The 20186-nt window shown below is 39.9% G+C and overlaps 1 protein-coding gene and 1 pseudogene across 2 annotated transcripts in view; both read left to right on the forward strand.

Annotated features, from left to right (window-relative positions):
• Nucleotides 1-17391, forward strand: part of LOC722483 (aldo-keto reductase family 1 member C4) — a 30665-nt gene extending 13274 nt beyond the window's left edge. Inside the window, exons 3-8 of the mRNA XM_015146375.3 lie at nt 4701-4778; nt 5211-5333; nt 11182-11291; nt 11557-11722; nt 15213-15295; nt 17171-17391. Of these exons, the coding sequence (XP_015001861.3) occupies nt 4701-4778; nt 5211-5333; nt 11182-11291; nt 11557-11722; nt 15213-15278 (543 nt within the window). The 3' untranslated portion in view covers nt 15279-15295; nt 17171-17391. The remainder of the gene's footprint in view (nt 1-4700; nt 4779-5210; nt 5334-11181; nt 11292-11556; nt 11723-15212; nt 15296-17170) is intronic.
• LOC107000019 (ADP-ribosylation factor-like protein 4A) lies at nt 5536-7360 on the forward strand (annotated as a pseudogene). The gene is made up of 2 exons (XR_013397872.1): nt 5536-5567; nt 6093-7360. The product of XR_013397872.1 is annotated as an ADP-ribosylation factor-like protein 4A (transcript).
• Nucleotides 17392-20186: the final 2795 nt, after the last annotated feature.

Raw genomic sequence — 20186 nt, forward strand, 5'->3', positions numbered from 1 at the left:
AGTAGCTATATACTCAGTGTGTGGGCAAGTTCACTGTCTCCTGTGGGATTGGAACGGCAGCAGTCTCTTGAAGCTTATCTTATACTGCTGTTATATGTACTTTTATATTTATTCAATTTTTCCCACTATTTTATTTATTGAGTATCCCCTACCCAGGGATACAACCACAGGCCAGTAGAGGTGGTATCTCTGGGTAGGAACCATTTGTAACTAAAGCAGGTGGATAAATGAAGTACCCAATGTGGTTGGGAGAGTTTTCAATTGGATTCACCTCTTTTATCAATGCTAAGGATGGAAGCTACCTCTGCTCCCATGCCAGGTTGACAGGAAAGCTATGCGCTTCCCAGTCTCACTCTTGTCCCAGTGTTCTGAATCTTGAGATCAGACAGGTACCTCTTTTCATCTGTAGAAATGTTGATGTTCCAAGTAGGGAGAAATTGTGACTGCCTCTCATGCAAGCCTGAACATGGGGAGTGCCCTTCCTGTGGGGACGCAGTCATTCTGAAGTGTTCCAGGAAAGCTGTGTATGGGTGTACCCATGCAGAGCTTCTTTAGGAGAAGCCCTAGCTATGTCTGCATTGATGGAAAAGGGGGGAAAGAAGACCCCTTCTCCAAGACCCTTCATGAGCACCAAGGCCACTTGACTGTTGGTGGTAGAGGTTCAGACTTTCCCTACTGAATCTAGCACTGAGATTGTGTCTCTGCTGAAAGAAACTTGCTGCCAGTGTAAAGATCTGGAACTCAAGTCCTGCTAACTGGATATTTTTGTCCTGATGTGATGCTCTTTCTATTACATTATGAGTAAAAGATCCTGAGACCCAGACTACAGTGACAGATTGCTATTGCTCTTCTGGGTCTAACGACCCAGTGGGGTTGCCCCTCTCTGGGCTAGTGCTGGGGAATATTGGAAAGGGATCCTGTGATGTGACCTGTCTTCATGTCTCCCAGCAGTGGGTACCAGCACCAGTTCTCATGATAGCGTCAGGGAAGTGACATAGACTGTGAGATTCCTTGGTTGCAGATAGCCATTTTGTGTTGACTTTCTCAAATGCTGGTTATAATGGTAGTGAACTTGTCTCAGGAACAGACTCAGGACTTCTGGTTAGTCAGATAGATGCAGGCAATGGGGTCAGCTGAGATTACAAACAAGTTTTCTTCTTCCTGGGTGCAATGTTATTCTACCTAGGAATGCTGTAATGAACTGCATTGGCCTCCAGCTCTTGCACAAGAGCACCAGCTGTGCAATTTGAGCTTGCCTTATGTTTCCCTAGGGAGGTATTCTCGTTTCTCAGGTGATGGGCAGGGTCATAGAGTTCCCAAAAGTTTACGTCCTTTGTGTTAAGCTACCAGGGTGGGTGGAGGGGCACAACCAGGTTGGGTCAGGGTTAGGCAGGTCTGCATTCTGACTCTCCTGGAGTGGTGCTAGCTGCAGCTGCTCTGAGGGCAAGGAGATGGTTCTCAGGCCAATAGGGTCATGTTGCAGAAGGGAGTATAACTGCCTTTGTTGCGCAGAAGTATTCACACAGGGAGTGGGAGTAACAGGTGGCAGTAAGCCTCACTGAGATCCCACACAATTGGCAAGGCAGATCTCAGTTCTACAGTGCTTTGTTGCCCAGGCTGCTGAGTGCAGGTGCTAGGAGCACTGGACTAAGTTCTAAGTAGCCTGTGCTCAGAATTCAGAACTGCCCTGGGACAAAAGTTTTCCTGTAGAGATAGCAACTGTGGCTTTCAAGCTATGCCCCTCCTTATCCAACTGCAAGGCTGGGCACAAGAATTCTGCATTTGTGTCTGCAGCACACTTCTTGCTTGCCCCCCGAGTTCTAACCAAAGGAGTTCATCCCCACTCAAAACAATAATATGAAATTCAGTTGGGAGCTTCTTTCAATCTGCGACCCTTGCCTGAACTAGTTGGCTGACTTCACTGAGGGTCCCCTGTGAGATAAAATAAGAAATGGCCTCCTTCTGTCCATGCTGGAGATTGGGAATGCCTTTGTGGCATTTCCCACTGCTGCTTCTACTTTATTTCTCACCTCTCCCTAAATCAGTTAGGCCCCATGGCCTACATTTTCAGATTCCCTGGTAGGAAAGGATATTCTGGAGGCAGTTTCTCCCCTTCTTACACTCTGGGCACTTACAGTTTTTCATCTATCTTATAGTGTATGCTGCAGCCTGCCACTTCTTTCAAAGGGTCTATGAATTCTTTCAGTTTTTCTATTAAGTTTCTGTGTTGCTTCTTGGAAAATAGTTCACAGTGTGCATATCTACACACTATTCTGTTCTTCCAAGTGGGAGGGACATGCTAACACTGGCTCTGATCCACACTCTTGGGGAAAAAAATCTCAGATCAGGCTATAAAATCATAGAGAACTATAGGCCGGGCGCGGTGGCTCAAGCCTGTAATCCCAGCACTTTGGGAGGCCGAGGCGGGCGGATCACAAGGTCAGGAGATCGAGACCACAGTGAAACCCCGTCGCTACTAAAAATACAAAAAATTAGCCGGGCGCGGTGGCGGGCGCCTGTAGTCCCAGCTACTCAGGAGGCTGAGGCAGGAGAATGGCAGGAACCCGGGAGGCGGAGCTTGCAGTGAGCCGAGATTGCGCCACTGCACTCCAGCCTGGGCAACAGCGTGAGACTCCGTCTCAAAAAAAAAAAAAAAAAAAAAAAAAAAAAAGAAAAAAAAAAAAATCATAGAGAACTATAATAATAATATAGCTTTTCTTAGGTCCTGGATGACTTTCATTAATATATTATTCTGAATCTCAATTGTCCCTTTCATCAGAGTGTGTGTGAGTGGGGAGAGTACAAAATAAGGGAGCCCTATAGGTATTAAATAACATATAACTAAAGTATCTTGAATGGAGTTCCACAAATGTCATCATGTTAAGAACATTATTTTCTTTAGTTTCTAAGCAACAGGAATAACTATTATTGTCCATTGGGTTCAATGGATGAGAAAATTAGACAATTGAAGTGTTTTATAAATTCTATCAAACATTCAGATAATGAACATAATTATTGATATCAACTTTTACCTATTGAAAATTTTATTTCCATTGTTTAGCAATTGTACTAACTATATTTGCAATAGATAGTAGAATTTACGTGGATAGATCATATCAAAAGAAAATACAACAAGAATGTGAATTTTTTTTGCTAGCAGTCTTCAGTTTTGAACCAGTGGAAAAAATGTCTAACTATTAGATGGGGCAAACTAATAAAACTGGGTCATGTTTTTATTCAACACAATTCTTTAGTTTTACCCTGCAGCTTTGGTGTACTTTCCATCAACCAGAGTTGGTACAACCAGCCTTGGAAAGCTCACTGAAAAAAACGTCAACTGGACTATGTTGACCTTTATCTTATTCATTTCCCAATGGCTCTCAAGGTTGGCAGTTTTTGAGATCAAACTTCTTTCTCTTCTGTTGCCAGCATGACAATCCTTTACATTGATGGTAGAATTAAGCTTCTTCTTAGGAGGATGTAGGTATTGTTACATGGAAGAAGAGTCCTAAGTATAATGCCTAACCCCTGTTTTATTGAATAAATAGCGAAACCTTCCTTCTCTAATGTATGATGACAACAGAAGACAGTACATCAACCTCAAAGCCTCTGCCTCAAAAACTCGAGAAAATAACAATAGCCACCTTCAAGGCTCTGTCTTAATTGGGGTTCCTGAGTCCATCTCTTAGGATGTTCACAGATATAGAGATCCACGCAGCTGTGGTACCCAAAAAAACTGCTGCAATATGGTACACAGTGAGTTTCCATTATCTCTCCCCATTTTAAGCTGAAGTAGATTTGGTGGAACTCACTCTGGGTGAGTCTTAAAAAGGAAACCATAATGGGACCTGAGAATCGTTGCCTTCTTCACTAAAGCTTGTTTCACACTGGAGTTTGTAGCTTTGCTTAGTCATGAATTTCGGTTGTGCATAACTTTTAAATTTATAGGGAAAAACTCAGGCTAGTTTATTTAAAAAAGAGTTTATTCCATGATACAAATGGGTAGTCACTGCCATGAATAAAGATTTCACCTACACTCTAAAAATGTGACCTTTTCTCCATAATTATCTATGAACTCCAAGAGGTTTTCTGGATTTTTGTCCCAGCCTTTTTCATTGTTGGCAATGATAGTTTTGAGGCAGCTCAAGGCTCATGGTGATTAACATAAGAGAGCCTCCATGGGTCTTACAACTTTCAAATACATATATTTGACCATGTTTGGTTTATGATCCTGCTCATGTACTATCAAATCTTCAGGGGGATAAGGAACTCTTATTGTATCACCTGGATCAAGAATACAATCCCTTATTGCTGGATATTTGCTGGATATCAAGGATTTTTGAGTCAAAGAGTGGCATTTCCACAGAGAAAATTATAGGAGCAGATACAAGTAACAAAAGTCAACTGTGAAACCCCATTATAAACCTGTAAAATGTTTATTTTATATATATATAATAATATATACATATATTATATACACATATATATTATATATACATATATATATAAAATGGAAGTAGGAGATTAAAGGAAGCCTGTCTCCTAAAGACATGCCTTAAAACTCCGTATGTGAGACACTTTGCCCACACCACTTTCTAGAACATTGCAGCACCTGGTGGATTATCCTAAAATGTACATGGGAACAAGCCTATGGGTGGAGAAATTAAATTGTGACATTAAAATGACTGCTTCTACTTCAGCCAGGTGAGACGCTACTACCAAAAGATGAAAATGGAAAAGTAATATTCGACACAGTGGATCTCTGTGCCATATGGGAGGTAAGTGCTAGGAGGACAGAGTACAGAAAAGGAAGACAAGAGGTAAACCTGTTTCCCAGCTTTCATGTGCAACCAGTGGAATATGCATCACTGGAACTAGAAATTCAGGAGCTTGACGAAGGAAGTTTTGCTGAGTGGTAGGAAAGAACACATGACTGAAATAGAATAGTGGGAAATGAAGGAGATAAATTGGGGATAAGGAAGACAGGTATTCCTCCCCCTCCATGTGCATTTTTCTCTCCAGCTTCCTAAAGAGGATACCCAAATTCTTCTTGCTGTCACTATCCTTTTCTGTTATCTGTTGTGATTCTCTTGAGAATCACTGCTATTTTCATTGTCATATCTTAACAGTTGTTGCTTTAACAGTTCTGTCTTGCATTTATCATAATCTGCAGCCAACCACACAAATAATTCCTCACAACCCCTCCCCAGGCCATGGAGAAGTGTAAGGATGCAGGATTGGCCAAGTCCATCAGGGTGTCAAACTTCAACCGCAGACAGCTGGAGATGATCCTCAACAACCCAGGACTCAAGTACAAGCCCGTCTGCAACCAGGTGAGGGCCCTCAGCCTCCTCTCCTTTCTCTTCTCAATACCCATCTTCCTGTCCTACTGCCTCACTTCCATTTGTTTTGTTCCACTTACATTTGTGAAAGAGAAGATTCTAGAAAGCAAAACCTCTGTCTAGAAGAACATGGAAGACCCTTAATTGTACCTCTCCTTGGAGAAGTCTTAGTGAAAAAGGTACAGAGACCTTCATGCTGAATTCTGTATACTACTTTTGGAGGAGGTAAATTTCATCAAGGAGGACTGAAATGGTTAATCAGAGCTCAGGGAGAAGGTGGACTTATCTCTAAGGTTTGAAAAGACCACCAGAGAGTGGATTGGTAAAGATGATTTGGAGTATAATGTGTATAATTATAAAGGCCATAAAAACATGGGATGAGCAATAAATCAGGAGAGTGAGAATAAGAGAAGATAGGTACTACAGGTTTAAATAAGGTTTAGATGTCTGAATGCTTTTTATTGGCATCTCTGTTTTCATAGTTCTTCAGCAGGTACTAAGAACTAACTGGAAACAGTGAAAGTCATCCAGGTTAGGGAGAGGAAGTTACCTGTTTATGAGAGCTGCTTGAGAGAGAAGCTGAAAGGATGTGGCGTGCTACCCCCACCCTTGCCTCGTGTAGAAAAGCCTGCTAATATTGTCTCATTTAGACCCAGACCCAAAACGGGAGTCTTATAGCTGGACCACCTGGGAAGAAAAGTTCTAAAGCACAAAAAAGAAAGCATTTCATTTTGGAACACTTATTTGCAGCTGGAAATGGGGGAATGGACTAACTGACTAAACTACCATCCTGTCCATCCTGCCGTTCATTTCAGTCCTTCCACATTGTTATTTCGTGTTTGGACTGTGCTGGAAGAACTGTTTTATACAAGCTGCTATTCAATAAATTTATAAATACCATACCCACCAAAGGATTTAACACTGAAAAATTAAGGTAACCTTGGAAAATTCTAAAACAGTCACTTTTCACTCCTGAGATGTAGGTGGTCAGGGGAAATGAGGAACACTGTAGAAGCCATATGCAAGATGCACAGATGGCATTGTGTTTGATGTGGACTCTGTTGATGTTGAAAGAATGGAAGAAGTCAAAACTGAACTTTATAAAATAGGGTATAAGAAAATAAAGATGTCCCTGTACTTACGGGTGCTAAGAAACTAGACTTGAAGAACTCGTCTCTCTCAGAAATTGAGAAATTGTTAGCAATGGTTGAACTGAGCTCATCCACTCCTTGGCATTTGCCGCCTACCTGTGCAATCATAGGACATGAAATAAAGGATTTGAGAAACTCCATGATGTGACAATGAAAAGAAAAATATTGCAGTAATATAAAAAGATGAATATGATACCTTTTCTATATATGTGGAATAGATTTTCTCTGGTCTGATTTTGACAAATGCAAGACTGTCTAAGCCTGGTTTTCCTGTATGCCCCTCCTGCGTGCTGTCAAAGCTTCATTTCATTGAACAATCAGATCCCGTATGCCCTCCTGCGTGCTGTCAAAGCTTCGTTTCATCGAACAATCAGATGCCCAACTCTGTGGCTGTGTGGAAGATGAGTAAATGCAGTGATGCTTCAAGTGGTCTCTTCTCCCTACCCCACAAATATTTCAGTACTATCATTTTGGGAAGTCAAGCAAGTATACTAAATTAACCAGAATGCAATTGCGGAAATTTGACGCGAAGTTGGTGAAATAAAACTTTAAAGACTGAAAAAAAGAGAGTTAACTATTTATGGAGATCACTAGTTGTGGTGGATGAAATCAACACTGAGGAAAATTTAGCAGAACATTGAGCCGACCTTGTGACTGCCCACATCTAATTTTGATGCACCTCTTTGCTTTCTGTCACCAAATCAACTGTTGAGAAGTATCTATTCTGCATATGGTTCTGGTTCTCTAACTTACTCTTTTACTACTTAGAGTCAATGAGTACAGGTCTACAGCTGAAACATGTAGTATTTAAAATTTATGTATTTGGTAATATAGTACAAAATCTTGATTGCCAATTAAAAAGTTAAGGAATTAATGTGGTTTTAATATTAGTTTTACTCAATTTTTTTATTATGACATTTTCAAATTTTAGAGAAATTTGAAGGGATAATACAGGACATCTACATGTTACCATCTATATCCAAAATTGTTGACACTTTGCCAACCTGGCAAATATATAGGTATATATGAGTAGATCTGCATCAATACATGTAGTCTTTGTTGAATCTCTTCAAAATATATTGTAATGATCACAATTCACCTCTACAGACCTTTCAAAGCATGGCATAGGAATGAAGATATTCTCCCAGTAACACTGCAATTATTATATATAAGGAAATAACAATAATTTCCAGAGACACGTGTTCTCCCCTTTGCAATTGCTAGTAATCTGCTGGGTGAAAATAATCAAAAGGGAAAGTTATATTCCACAGCAAATTTTCACATAATGATTGAGTATACATTAATGATGTTTTAAATTTTTGTATTGCATTTTTATTGTATTTGTTCTTTCCTGGGGGCTTTAAAGTAATTACTTTCGATTTTAACTACAAGTTTACTATTCTCACTTTACATTTTATTATGAAAAAATTTTTTTCACTAAGTCAAGAAACAATTACTCCTCTTGGATATGCTAAAAAGCTTAACTCTTTCCCTTTAATTATTCATGTCCTGGAAAAAAATTACTGTAATGATCACTGTATTAGTCCATTTTCATGCTACTGATAAAGACATATCCGAGACTGGGAAGAAAAAGAGGTTTAATGGACTTAAAGTTCCATATGGCTGGGGAGGTCTCACAATCATGGCAGAAGGCAAGGAGGAGCAAGTCACATCTTACACAGATGGCACCAGGCAAAGAAAGAACTTGTGCAGGAAATCTCCTCCTTATAAAACCATCAGATCTCATGAGACTTACTCACTATCTCAAGAACATCATGGGAAAGACCTGCCCCCATGATTTAATTATCTCCCACCAGGTCTCTCCCACAATACATGGGAATTATGGGAGCTACAAGATGAGATTTGGGTGGGGACACATACCCAAACCATATCATGCCACCCCTAACCCCTCCCAAATCTCATGTCCTCACAATTCAAAACCAATCATGCATTCCCAACAGTTTTCCAAAGTCTTAACTCATTTCAGCATTAGATCGAAAGTCCACAGTCCAAAGTCTCATCTGAGACAAGGCAAGTACCTTCCACCTATGAGCCTGTAAACTCAAAAGCAAGTTAGTTACTTCCAAGATACAATGGGGGTACAGGCATTGGGTAAATACAGCTGTTCCCTGTGGGAGAAATTGGCCAAAAAAGGGACTACAGGACCCATGCTAGTCTGAAATCCAGCAGGGCAGTCAAATTTTAAAGCTTCAAAATGATCTCCTTTGACTCCATGTTTCACATCCAGGAGTCAATGGAACTCCATTCACATCCATGCTGATGTAAGAGGTGGTTCCTATGTTCTTGGGCAGCTCCACTCCTGTGGCTTTGCAGGGTACAGCCTCCCTTCTGGCTGCTTTCATGGACTGGCATTGAGTGTCTGCAGCTTTTCCAGGTGCACAGTGCAAGCTGTCAGTGGATCTACCATTCTAGGGTCTGGAGGATAGTGGCCCTTTTCTCACAGCTCCATCAGGTGGTGCCCCAGCAGGGACTCTGTGTGGGGGCTCTGACCCCAGAACACTGCCCTAGCAGAGGTTCACCATGGGAGCACGGGCCTAGTGGTAAACTTCTGCCTGGACATCCAGGCATTTCTATACATCCTCTGAAAACTGAAATCTAGATGGAGGTTCCCAAATCTCAAATTTTTTTTTTTTTTTTTTTTTTTTTTTTTTTTTTTTTTGAGACAGCGTGCTGCTATCGCCCAGGCCCAGGCTGGAGTGCAGTGGCACGATCTCAGCTCACTGCAACCTCCACCTCCTGGGTTCAAGTGGTTCTTCTGCCTCAGCCTCCTGAGTAGCTGGGATTACAGGCACTTACCACCACGCCTGGCTAATTTTTGCATCTTTAGTAGAGATGGGGTTTCACCATCTTGGTCAGGCTGGTCTCAAACTCATGACTTTGTGATCTACCTGCCTCAGCCTCCCAGAGTGCTGGGATTAAAGGCGTGAGCCACCACGCCTGGCCCCATGACTCAATTCTTAACTACTGTGCACCCGTAGGCTCAACACCACATAGAAGCTGCTAAAGGCTTGGGACTTGCACCCTGTGCAGCCACAGCCTGAGCTGTACTTTGGCCCCTTTTAGTCACAGCAGGAGTGATTGGGATGCAGGGTACCAAGTCCCTAGACTGCACACAGAATGGAGACCCTGGGCCCAGCCCATGAAACCATTTTTTCCTCCTAGGCCTCCAGCTCTGGGCCTGGGATGAGAAGGGCTGCCACAAAGGTGTCTGACTGCCTTGGAGACATTTTCCCCATTGTCTTGGTGATTAATATTTGGCTCCTTGTTACTTATGCAAATTTCTACAGCTGGCTTGACTTTCTTCTCAGAAAATGGGTTTTTAATTTTTACTACATCACCAGACTGCAAATTTTCTGAACTTTTATGTTGTTTCCCTTTTAAAACTGGATGCTTTTAACAGCACCCAAGTCATTTCTTGAATGCTTTGCTTAGAAATTTCTTTGACCAGATACCCTAAATCATCTCTCTCAAATCCAAAGTTCCACAAGTCTCTAGGGCAGGGACAAAATGCCACCACTCTCTGCTACAACATAAGAGTCACCTTTGCTCCAGTTCCCAACAAGTTCCTCATCTCCATCTGAGACCACCTCAGCCTGGACATTATTGTTCATATTACTAGCAGCATTTTTGTCAAAGATATTCAACAAGTCTCTAGAAAGTTTCCAACATTCTTACATTTATTTTTCTGTCTTCTCCTGAGCACTCCAAACTGTTACAACCTCTGCATGTTACCCAGTTCCAAAGTCACTTCCACATTTTCAGGTATCGTTCAGCAACGCCCCACTCTACTGGTACGAAGTTACCATATTGGTCCGTGTTCATGCTGCTGATAAAAACATAAGAGTGGGGAGAAAAGGGGGGTTTAATGGACTTACAGCTTCACATGGCTGGGGATACCTCACAATCATGGCAGAAGGCAAAGAGGAGCAAGTCATATCTTACATGGAGGGCAGCAGGCAAAGAGACAGCTTGTGCAGGGAAACCCATTTTTAAATTCATCAGATCTTGAGAGACTTATTCACTATCATGAGAACACAGGAAACACCCACTCCCATGATTCAATTATCACCCATGGGCCCCTTCCACGACATGTGGGAATTATGAGAGCTACAAAATGAGATTTGGGTGGGGACACAGAGCCAAAACATATCAATCACCATTGGTGAAGGCAAATACTTTTGATCACTTTTAACCACTCAACACTATGAAGACATGGATTGTTTTCCTATAATTTGTGATTTTTATTCATTATTGGTTTTTGATGCTCACATCTACACAAATATTACTGAGATTCCTATAAAACTACTTTTTTATTTTAAACCTGATCTCATAAGTCTTTAAAGAAATTCTTACATTCTGGCACAATTTGATGTTCAAAGTTCAGAATCTTAACCTATTCCAAGACTGGAATTGGCCATGTGCAATTCTAGTGGTCAAAGGTTGTTAGAAACTGACTCTGGTTCATAGAGTTGCTTATGCTCAGAAATAACATTTCTGTGTATACTTTTAGGACAGCAATATAAAATGTATTTTTATTAAAAAGATCATTATTTGACAATAATAGTCTCAGTTCAAATTTAATGTTATACTTTATTCAGCTTATTTTAATCTTTATATTAACCTATGTTTTGGATTATCTGATGCTTTTCCGTCTTGCTCATCTGCAGGTGGAATGTCATCCTTACCTCAACCAGAGCCAACTGCTGGATTTCTGCAAGTCAAAAGACATTGTCCTGGTTGCCCATAGTGCTCTGGGAACCCAACGACATAAACTATGGTAATAAAAGCAACAGGAAGTTTACCTAAAATGCCATTTTGATGAAAAAGTTTAATTATAGCCTACTCAGTCTCCTGGAGTTCACTCTCTGTGAATCAGTGTACGGGGAGAATTTGCATTTCTGATGAGTTCCCAGGTGATGCTATTGTACAGGGGCCTCACTTGAGAGGCTCTGGTGCAGAATGAACACCTTAGTCTGTTTAGGGAGCCTCCTACCAAACTGAATCCAGCCTCAAGACTTCAGCATTTCTGGCTTTCCTTCCAGGGTGGACCAGAACTCCCCAGCTCTTTTGGAAGACCCAGTTCTTTGCGCCTTAGCAAAGAAGCACAAACCATCCCCAGCCCTGATTGCCTTGCGCTACCAGCTGCAGCGTGGGGTTGTGGTCCTGGCCAAGAGCTACAATGAACAGCGGATCAGAGAAAACGTCCAGGTGAGGAGTTGAGTGGGTGTCAGGGCTCCTGCATGGTGTCCTTCACATGTGTGCTTCTTGTAAGCTTCTCAGGACACCCTTGCACTAAGTCCATCTCCTGGGCATTTCCTATGCACAAATGCTTTGTGTGCATCATAAGGGTTTTCTACTCTACTATAGCAGTAGTATGGGTGGAAAGAATCAGGATGGGACCAAAACCAGAAATTTTGGCATAAAGTTGGCAACTTACTCTGTATCCCTCTGCTAGGGACATCACCTTGTCTTCATTTTCTGAAATGAGTTGGGTTAGGTGTTCTCTAGTCTTCAAATCATTGCAGATTTTTTCTTCATGCCCTTGTTTATTCCGTATAAATTTCATGTATTTATTCTCTTAGAATTATTTTTTCAGTGCCTGTTGAAGTCTTTGGGTATTTTTATTAGGTTGCATGTCTTTTTCTATGTGTAGAAAAACATAATACTAAGTAAAATATAAAAAAGAAAACCTCTCAAACATAGAGGTTCAATAGAAAACCATTTATTTAACTGACAATTTCATGGTTTGTAATTTAGCCTAAGCTCCACCTGAACTCAGTCTAGTTCTGTTCCTGGCTGGGCTGTCTCACGTGTGTGCAGGGCAATGAGGCAGCTCTACAGAATTAATCCAGAATTTGTATTCTGGATATTCTTTAGAGCTTCAGATGTATTGTTGAAATAGCCTCTCCCAAAATGTACCCGTGTTTTGATTCTCTTTATGGTGGTTTTAACAAAAGTTTCTACTCTTAATGTAGTCAAATTCTTTATGACATTGTCTTGTAGTTGCTAATATCGTGACTTTTCCTATATTGGAAACATGACAATACATTACTATATTATGTAGTAAAATATTATATAGTAATACAGAGTAATATACTATATTCTATTAATATCTTATAAAAATATTAATGTACTTTTATAAATTGGGATAATTGATTTTTAATATGTGAAATAAGGGTGCAAATGTACATACAATTTTCACTTGATACTAAAATGTCCCACTAAGAATGATTGAAAAGTCCATATTTGCTCACCTATCTTGATTTTTCATCCTGTCATAAAGTGTCCATAAGTACTTCTGACATTTCCCTTCTTTCAGAGTTAACTTTCCTGTACTGTCTAAATTATGTTACATAGCATTCTTGAGGCATTTGTGTATGTTTTCCTAGATTTATTCATAGAAAACTTATAATTTTAATAGTCTTTGGATAACTTGAGAATTTTCTAGACTTACCTAGACTTTTATTCTCTTTTCCTCTTATTCTCTGTATGAGTATTCCAATAAATTTTAGTAATTTAGTATTATGCTAGCAGTTAGTGACATCTTTTGATATTTGAATACTGAGATCCTCTACAAGCAACTACTTGTTTTCTTTGAGCATGATGTTATTAGGATTTGGACAATTACTGTCTTGAATCTTGTTGAAAACAATTTTCACATTATACCTGTTCATTGAAGATGGAAATCAGATGAATATATTTCGATTTCAGTATTTCTATATCTGATGTGAAACTGTACAACTGTACGACTCTACAGACAAAGAGGATCTCAACAGATACTAGAGATGAAATAAAGTTAACCTTGGGTGTACATGACTGGTTCATGTACTTATAAGATTAAGAATCTAGAGAACAACTTTGAAACTTATGATTTAGATAGTTTGATGATGATATGGTTTGGATATTTGTCTCCTTCTAATCTCATTTTTAAAATGCAAAAAAGGTTAGTTCGTGTCCTTTGTAGGGACATGAATGCAGCTGGAAACCATCATTCTCAGCAAACTATCGCAAGAACAGAAAACCAAACACCACATGTTCTCACTCATAGGTGTGAATTGAACAATGAGATCACTTGGACACAGGAAGGGGAACACATCACACACCAGGGCCTATTGTGGGGAAGGGGGGAAGAGGGAGGGATAGCATTAGGAGATATACCTAATGTGAATGACGAGTTAATGGGTACAGCACACCAACATGGCACATGTATACATATGTAACAAAACTGCACGTTGTGCACATGTACCCTAGAAATTAAGAAAAAATGTTATCCCCAATGATGGAAGTGGGGTCTGGTGGGAGGTGTTTTTGTCATGGGGACAAATATAGAAATCCAACAATATCCATCTGTATTAGTCCGTTTTGTGCTGCTATAAAAAAAAATACTTGATGCTGGGCAATTTATACAGAAAAGAGCTATATTTGGCTCACAATTTACAGGCTGTACAAAAAGCATAGCACCAGATTCTGGAGAGGCTTCAGGAAGCTTTATATTCCAACATTAGGTCATTCCTTTGCTCCCATACCTGATCATAGGCTGTTAGAAGCAGTCACACTATCTGTTGAATGTCTTCCTGCTTAGAAATTTCTTCCACCAGAAACCCTTAAATCATCACTAAGTTCAGACTTCCACAAAGTCCTGGAATGGACACAATGCAGCCAATTTCCTAAGGTATACCAAGGGTGATCTTTGTTCCAGTTTTTAGTTTCTGATTTTGGTCTTAGATCTCATTAACCTACACTTCATTGCCCATATTTTTATCAGCATTTTGGTCAGAATCATTTAACCAATGCTTAACAAGTTCCAAAGTATCCCTTATCTTCCCATTTTCTTCTGAACCCTCTCGATACTTCCAAACTGTGCTAATTACCCAGTTCTAAAGCCACTACCACATTTTCAGACATTTTTAGCAATGTTCCACTCCGGGTAACAATTTTCCATATTAGCCCATTGCACACTGCTATAAAGAAATACCTGAGGCCAGATAAAATATGCCAGAAGGTGGTATATTTGGCTTACCATTTTGCAGAGTGTACAAAAATCATGGCACCAATTTGGTTTTGGTGAGGCCTCAGGAAGCATTTACTCATGGTAGGTGACAGAGGAGGAAGCATATCAAATAGCAAGAGATGAAGAGGGAAAAAAATGTCAGTCTCCTTTTTAAACCAGATTTCATGTGACCTAATGCAGTGAACACTCATTACCATGGGGAGGGCACCCAGCCATTCATGAAGGATGCCCCCATGGCACAAACACCTCCCACCAGGACCCACTTCCATCATTGCTGAATCACGTTTTTAACATGAGATTAGGAGGGGACAGATATCCAAATTGTAGCACCACCAAACGTCTAAAATTTCTAAAAATGTTTCAAAATTTTCCCTCTAGATTCTTCTAAATCTTCTAAGTACATGAACCAATCATGCGCACACCAGGTCAACTTCATTCCGTCTCCAGTTTCTGTTGAGATCTTCTTTGTCTACAGTTTTGTGCAGTTTCAATATATAATATCTAGGAATGGATTTATATTTTACCTGATATTCTTTAATCACTTGAGAGTTTAGAGATGATCTTTCATAACTTGGAAACTTATCAAATATTTTACATATTGCCTCTATACCCTGCTCTGATATACTTGGCTATTCCAAGTTGACAATTATGCAATCTAACAATGAAAATTTTCTACTTCTTTGGTAGGTTTTTGAATTCCAGTTGACTTCGGAGGATATGAAAGTTCTAGATGGCCTAAACGGAAATTTTTGATATGCTGTCATGGATTTGTAAGTAACTTTGGAAAATGGGTTGCCAAGTTTATTTTTAGGGGAGGAATGTCAGATGGGTGTTAAAAGTGACTTCAATACCAGGGAGACAGGCCAATGTGAGTCAGAGGTGAGACAGGAACTCTGGAACTCTCCTTCTGGATTCACTCCAGAGCTGTTCTCTGACAGGGTGAGCGGGCCCAGGGTCAACATGTGCCTCTGCTCTCCTGACTCCCTGAAAATTTCCAGAGCAGCCAATATTATTGCTGAATCAGCACCTTTCATGTTGGCCTGGCATTTCTGCTATGGCCTAGTGGACAAATTGGATATTGCCCACATGGCTTGATTACATGTTTTTCCAAATCTGTACTTACAGCTTTTTCTTCCAAATCTGCTCAGTTCCTTATCAGATAAACATTTCCAACAACATTGGTGTCCATGCCAGAAATTCATCTCTTCTGTGTGGAATTGCTCACTAGATCATGTCAGTTCAGTATCTTTACCCTTTTCAAATTTCTTTCTTCCTTCTCTTTAGACATTTGCTCATGACCCAAGCACTGCATTTTGCCTCCAGAAAGTTTGCCCTTAGTGGGCATTAGAACTCTTGGCTCTGATTTATTTTTCCAATATGGAAATCTAAATGCAGACTATAAAGAAGTTTTAGAGAAGAGAGATTAAAAGTCAAGGGAAGAGCCAGGCTCAGTGGCTCATGCCTATAATCCCAACACTCTGGGAGGCAAAGGCAGGTGGATTACTTGAGGTCAGAAGTTTCAGACCAGCCTGGCCAAAATGGAGAAACCCTGTCTCTACTAAAAATACAAAAATTAGCCATACGTGGTGGCATACACCTGTAAATCCAGCTACTCAGGAGGCTGAGGCAGGAGAATCCCTTGAACCTGGGAGGCAGAGGTTGCAGTGAGCCGAAATTGTGCCACTGCACTCCAGCCTGGGCAACAGAGCAAGATTCCATCATTAAAAAAAAAAAATCAAGGGAAGAGTTGGAAAGTCCCATCTTTGGGGATAATATATAGCTGACAAAAGATCTTACTCTTTTTCTATATGCTCCAAGGTTCTAGGATTAACAGAAAGGCACTCACGTGATGAGGGAAAAACAAGTTATGTCACTGCTTGCAGTGGCGATGTTAACAGGTAATAGACATGAGATAATGTATTAAAAAAGATAAACACAGCAGCACGTCGTAAGAACTCAAACGTTTTTAAATATCATTGTTTAGAGGAAAATAGTAAAATAGGAAATCAGGAAAAGGAAATGAAGAGTGGCAAACATCAGTAATTCTCACCAATTATTCAATATTAATCATTTATTCATTCTATTTGGTGTTATTTCCACCTAAAGATTGCCCTTATATTGTAGAGTTTTGGATATGGAACCCCATATCACATAGGACAGTTTACATGTCTGAATCAAAGAAAATATTTTCCATATGGTAAGCAGCTAGTCAGTAATGAATACTTTAAAGGATGTGTGATTGCTACGAAGAACATTTAACCCTCAAAATTTAGTGATGAACATGTAGCTGGCTTGTTTCTATTCAAAACAATGCAGGATGAGTTGCTGCTTTCATTGAGAATTTGAAATAGAAAAGGTCAGAGTATCTCTTTGCTCTGTTAACAGATATGAAAGACTGTGTTTGAACAACTGACCCTGTGTAGTTTGTGTGATAAGTTCCAGGCAAGGGAATATAAGTTGAAAATGCTCTTAATTTGGGGAAAAAAAAAAACACATTATAAAGTCATGTTCATGAAAGACAGATTGTACAAATTGAAAATAAACTTAACATTCACACTAATGGCAGCGTCCTAGAAATCACTTTGCTACCAGCTTTTTAATAGAGTCATTTCATCCATATTATGTACTATCATTTCTCTTTTCAGTCTTGTGGACCACCCTGATTATCCATTTTCAGATGAATATTAGCAGAGAGGGTGTTGCACGACATCTAGCAGAAGCCCTGCGTGTGGATGGTGATGCAGAGGATGTCTCTATGCTGGTGGACACACGGCCTCTGGTTAAATCCCTCCTGCTTGGCAACTTCAGTTAGCTACATACATCCATAGTCCAGAAAGCAAAGAAAATAAATTTTATCTTGAAGTAATTGAATGTTTTCCTTAAAGGTTCTTTTCCTACTCCTTTCTACACACTTGTGTGTTTCTTTTCCTTCTACTTCATTAGGGCCAAAAATTGATTTGCCTATAAGTTTGGGGCAGAGTGGATATTTTATAGACATTTTTGAGGTGAGAGTGGGTGGAGTTTGCAGCCTCTAGAGGAGGAGCAAGTGACCAGTATTTATCAGTTAGTCTGTCTTTAGCTCTTTCAGAAAGAGGAAAACACACAGCATAGAACCTGAACACAAGCCATATTGACAGGATGACCAACAATCTATGGCCTCCCTCCAGCATTGCAAATTGGAGCTCCAGCAACCTAGGGATGCAGCATCCCTGTGGGTTAATGGTTAGGGAGGTGGGAGGGCACCCATCCAGGATAAATAATGAGAAGTCAGATATGGGAGAGGTTAGAAGAAGAGAGTTGAGCACGATTCTGCTTGGGAAATACAAACACATGCTCTTTTGTCAATTAGGTCTTGTACATAAAAGGAAACTTCCCACATTGTTTCAAGGCTGAGAGCCAGGCCTTGACCTCCTGTGTGCCCAGTATCAGCAGTGGCCTTGCTGGGCTGTGGTGGAGCAGGACACCAAAGACACCATTGACTGGTCACATTCTCCTGAATATCAGCTCCATATAGAGCAAATATTAGGACCTAAAAATATACTATTAATTTGTTCTACTCAGTCTTTTGAAATATTTCATACATTTAAAAAGGCACACTAATATAAAATATCCAAAAGCCATTACATGTTATTGTCAAATTAATTTCAAAATTACAAAAACATCTAATTATCCAAAATTTCAAAAATCTTTTGAAAACAGTATGTAAAATAGCATGATGCTTTCAAACTTTGGTAACTTTCAGGAATAATTCTTACAAAGACACCTAATTGTTCCTATACTTTGTAGGGGTACAAATTTAATCAGTTGGTCAAGAACATAACATTTCATTCCAGACAACTTTTTGAAAAGTTGGAACAAAGTCGTGGGCTACTGGCCAAAGCACTTTGAGATTGACAGATGTTTATGACCTGTGCACATTTCCCAATGCGTTTACCCTCCACTGACTTAACCCCATTAGAGGGGTTTCCTTAAGCCATGTATTTCAGCTGAGAAATATCCTGCCAAGTTTCGTAGTTTACAATATTTCCTAAAATGATTTATTTCTTAAAATTGGAAGAGGCCATAAACTTTGGAAGACCTTTGGGTGATCTCTGGACTGTTTTCTGTCTTCACTCATTTCCTTGATGTCAAATATTCTTATGGCTTTAAATACAACCTCTAGGCCAAGAAATGGTAAATCAGTATCTACAGCTCAGGTTTTTCTCCAAAACTCCAGAATGAATCATATTGACTGCATCTCTACCTTAGTGCCTAATGGACAGTCACACTTAGTGTGCCTCAAAGCTCATTTCGATTGCTGCCTTCCTGTTCCACCTCAATGTTCCTAGACTAAGTAATGATTATTTCACATCTTGTAAAGTTGATTGACATAATCAAAAATTAAGCTCATTAGTCAAGTATGTAATGCCAAAGAATTTCAGATTTTCTTAGCATGCGTGACTTTTTTTCCCCAAGATGTGAAGTAATAATTAGAACAGTCATTTATAAATAGTAAATCTGCTACAGGCTTATTCTACTTGTTTATCCATCATTTTCACAAAAACTTTATTTTAAAAAAAAGGCCACGTGCTGTGGCTCACACATGTAATCCCAGCACTTTGGGAGGCTGAGGCAGGTGGATCACGAGGTCAGGAGATTGAGACCATCCTGGCTAACACGGTGAAACCCCATCTCTACTAAAAATACAAAAAATTAGTTGGGTGTGGCTGTGGCCACCTATAGTCCCAGCTACTCAGGAGGCTGAGGCAGGAGAATGGCGTGACCCCGGGAGGCGGAGCTTATAGCGAGCTGAGATCGTGCCACTGCACTCCAGCCTGGGCGACAGAGACTCCATCTCAAAATAAATAAATTTTTAAAAAATAAAAATAAAAGTTACTTAGAATGTTTTAAAGCTTAAATTGGTAACACATGGGATGTAACAAAATTCTATAACCTCCAATTCCTCATTTCACTATTTTTTTTCTATAAGAAATGCTAAAGTGAGGCTGGGAGCAGTGGTTCACGCCCATAATCCCAGCAATTTGGGAGGCCGTGGTGGGCAGATCACTTGAGGTCAGGAGTTTAAAACCACCATAGCCAACATGGTGAAATCTCATCTCCACTAAACATGTAAAATTAGCCAGGTGTTCTGGCCTGCACCTGTAATCTCAGCTATTCAGGAGGCTGAGGGAAGAGAATCGCTTGAACCCGGGAGGCGGAGGTTGCAGGGAGCCAAGATTGCACCATTGCACTCCAGCCTGGGCAACAGAGTGAGACTCCTCTCAAAGAAAAAAAAAAGAAAAAGAAAAAAGAAATGCTAAAGTCAGTACTTCAGGTTTAAATAAAAAGTAGTAACTCAAACCCATGAAGAGGTATAAAGACTGCTAGACTCTATACATAGGACAAAATATGAAAAAAATGTATTTTTGAAATTCACATTTGTACTCCAATTATCTCCAGATTTAAAATATAAATGTATGCAAATAACACTAAATATGTACATAGTATATAATTTTACTGACAAAAGTAAGGTGAGGTAAAGAGAAGCCCTGTGGAAAAGGAAAGTTTTTTATGAAATATTGGTAGGTTAGTATTGATTCAAAGTAAATTGTTATAACTTTATAAAGTTGTATGTCATCCTCACAGCAACCACAAATAACTATAGAATACACTTAAGAGGAA

The sequence above is a fragment of the Macaca mulatta genome, chromosome 9, assembly GCF_049350105.2.
Source record: "Macaca mulatta isolate MMU2019108-1 chromosome 9, T2T-MMU8v2.0, whole genome shotgun sequence".
In the NCBI taxonomy this organism is placed as follows: Eukaryota; Metazoa; Chordata; class Mammalia; order Primates; family Cercopithecidae; genus Macaca; species Macaca mulatta.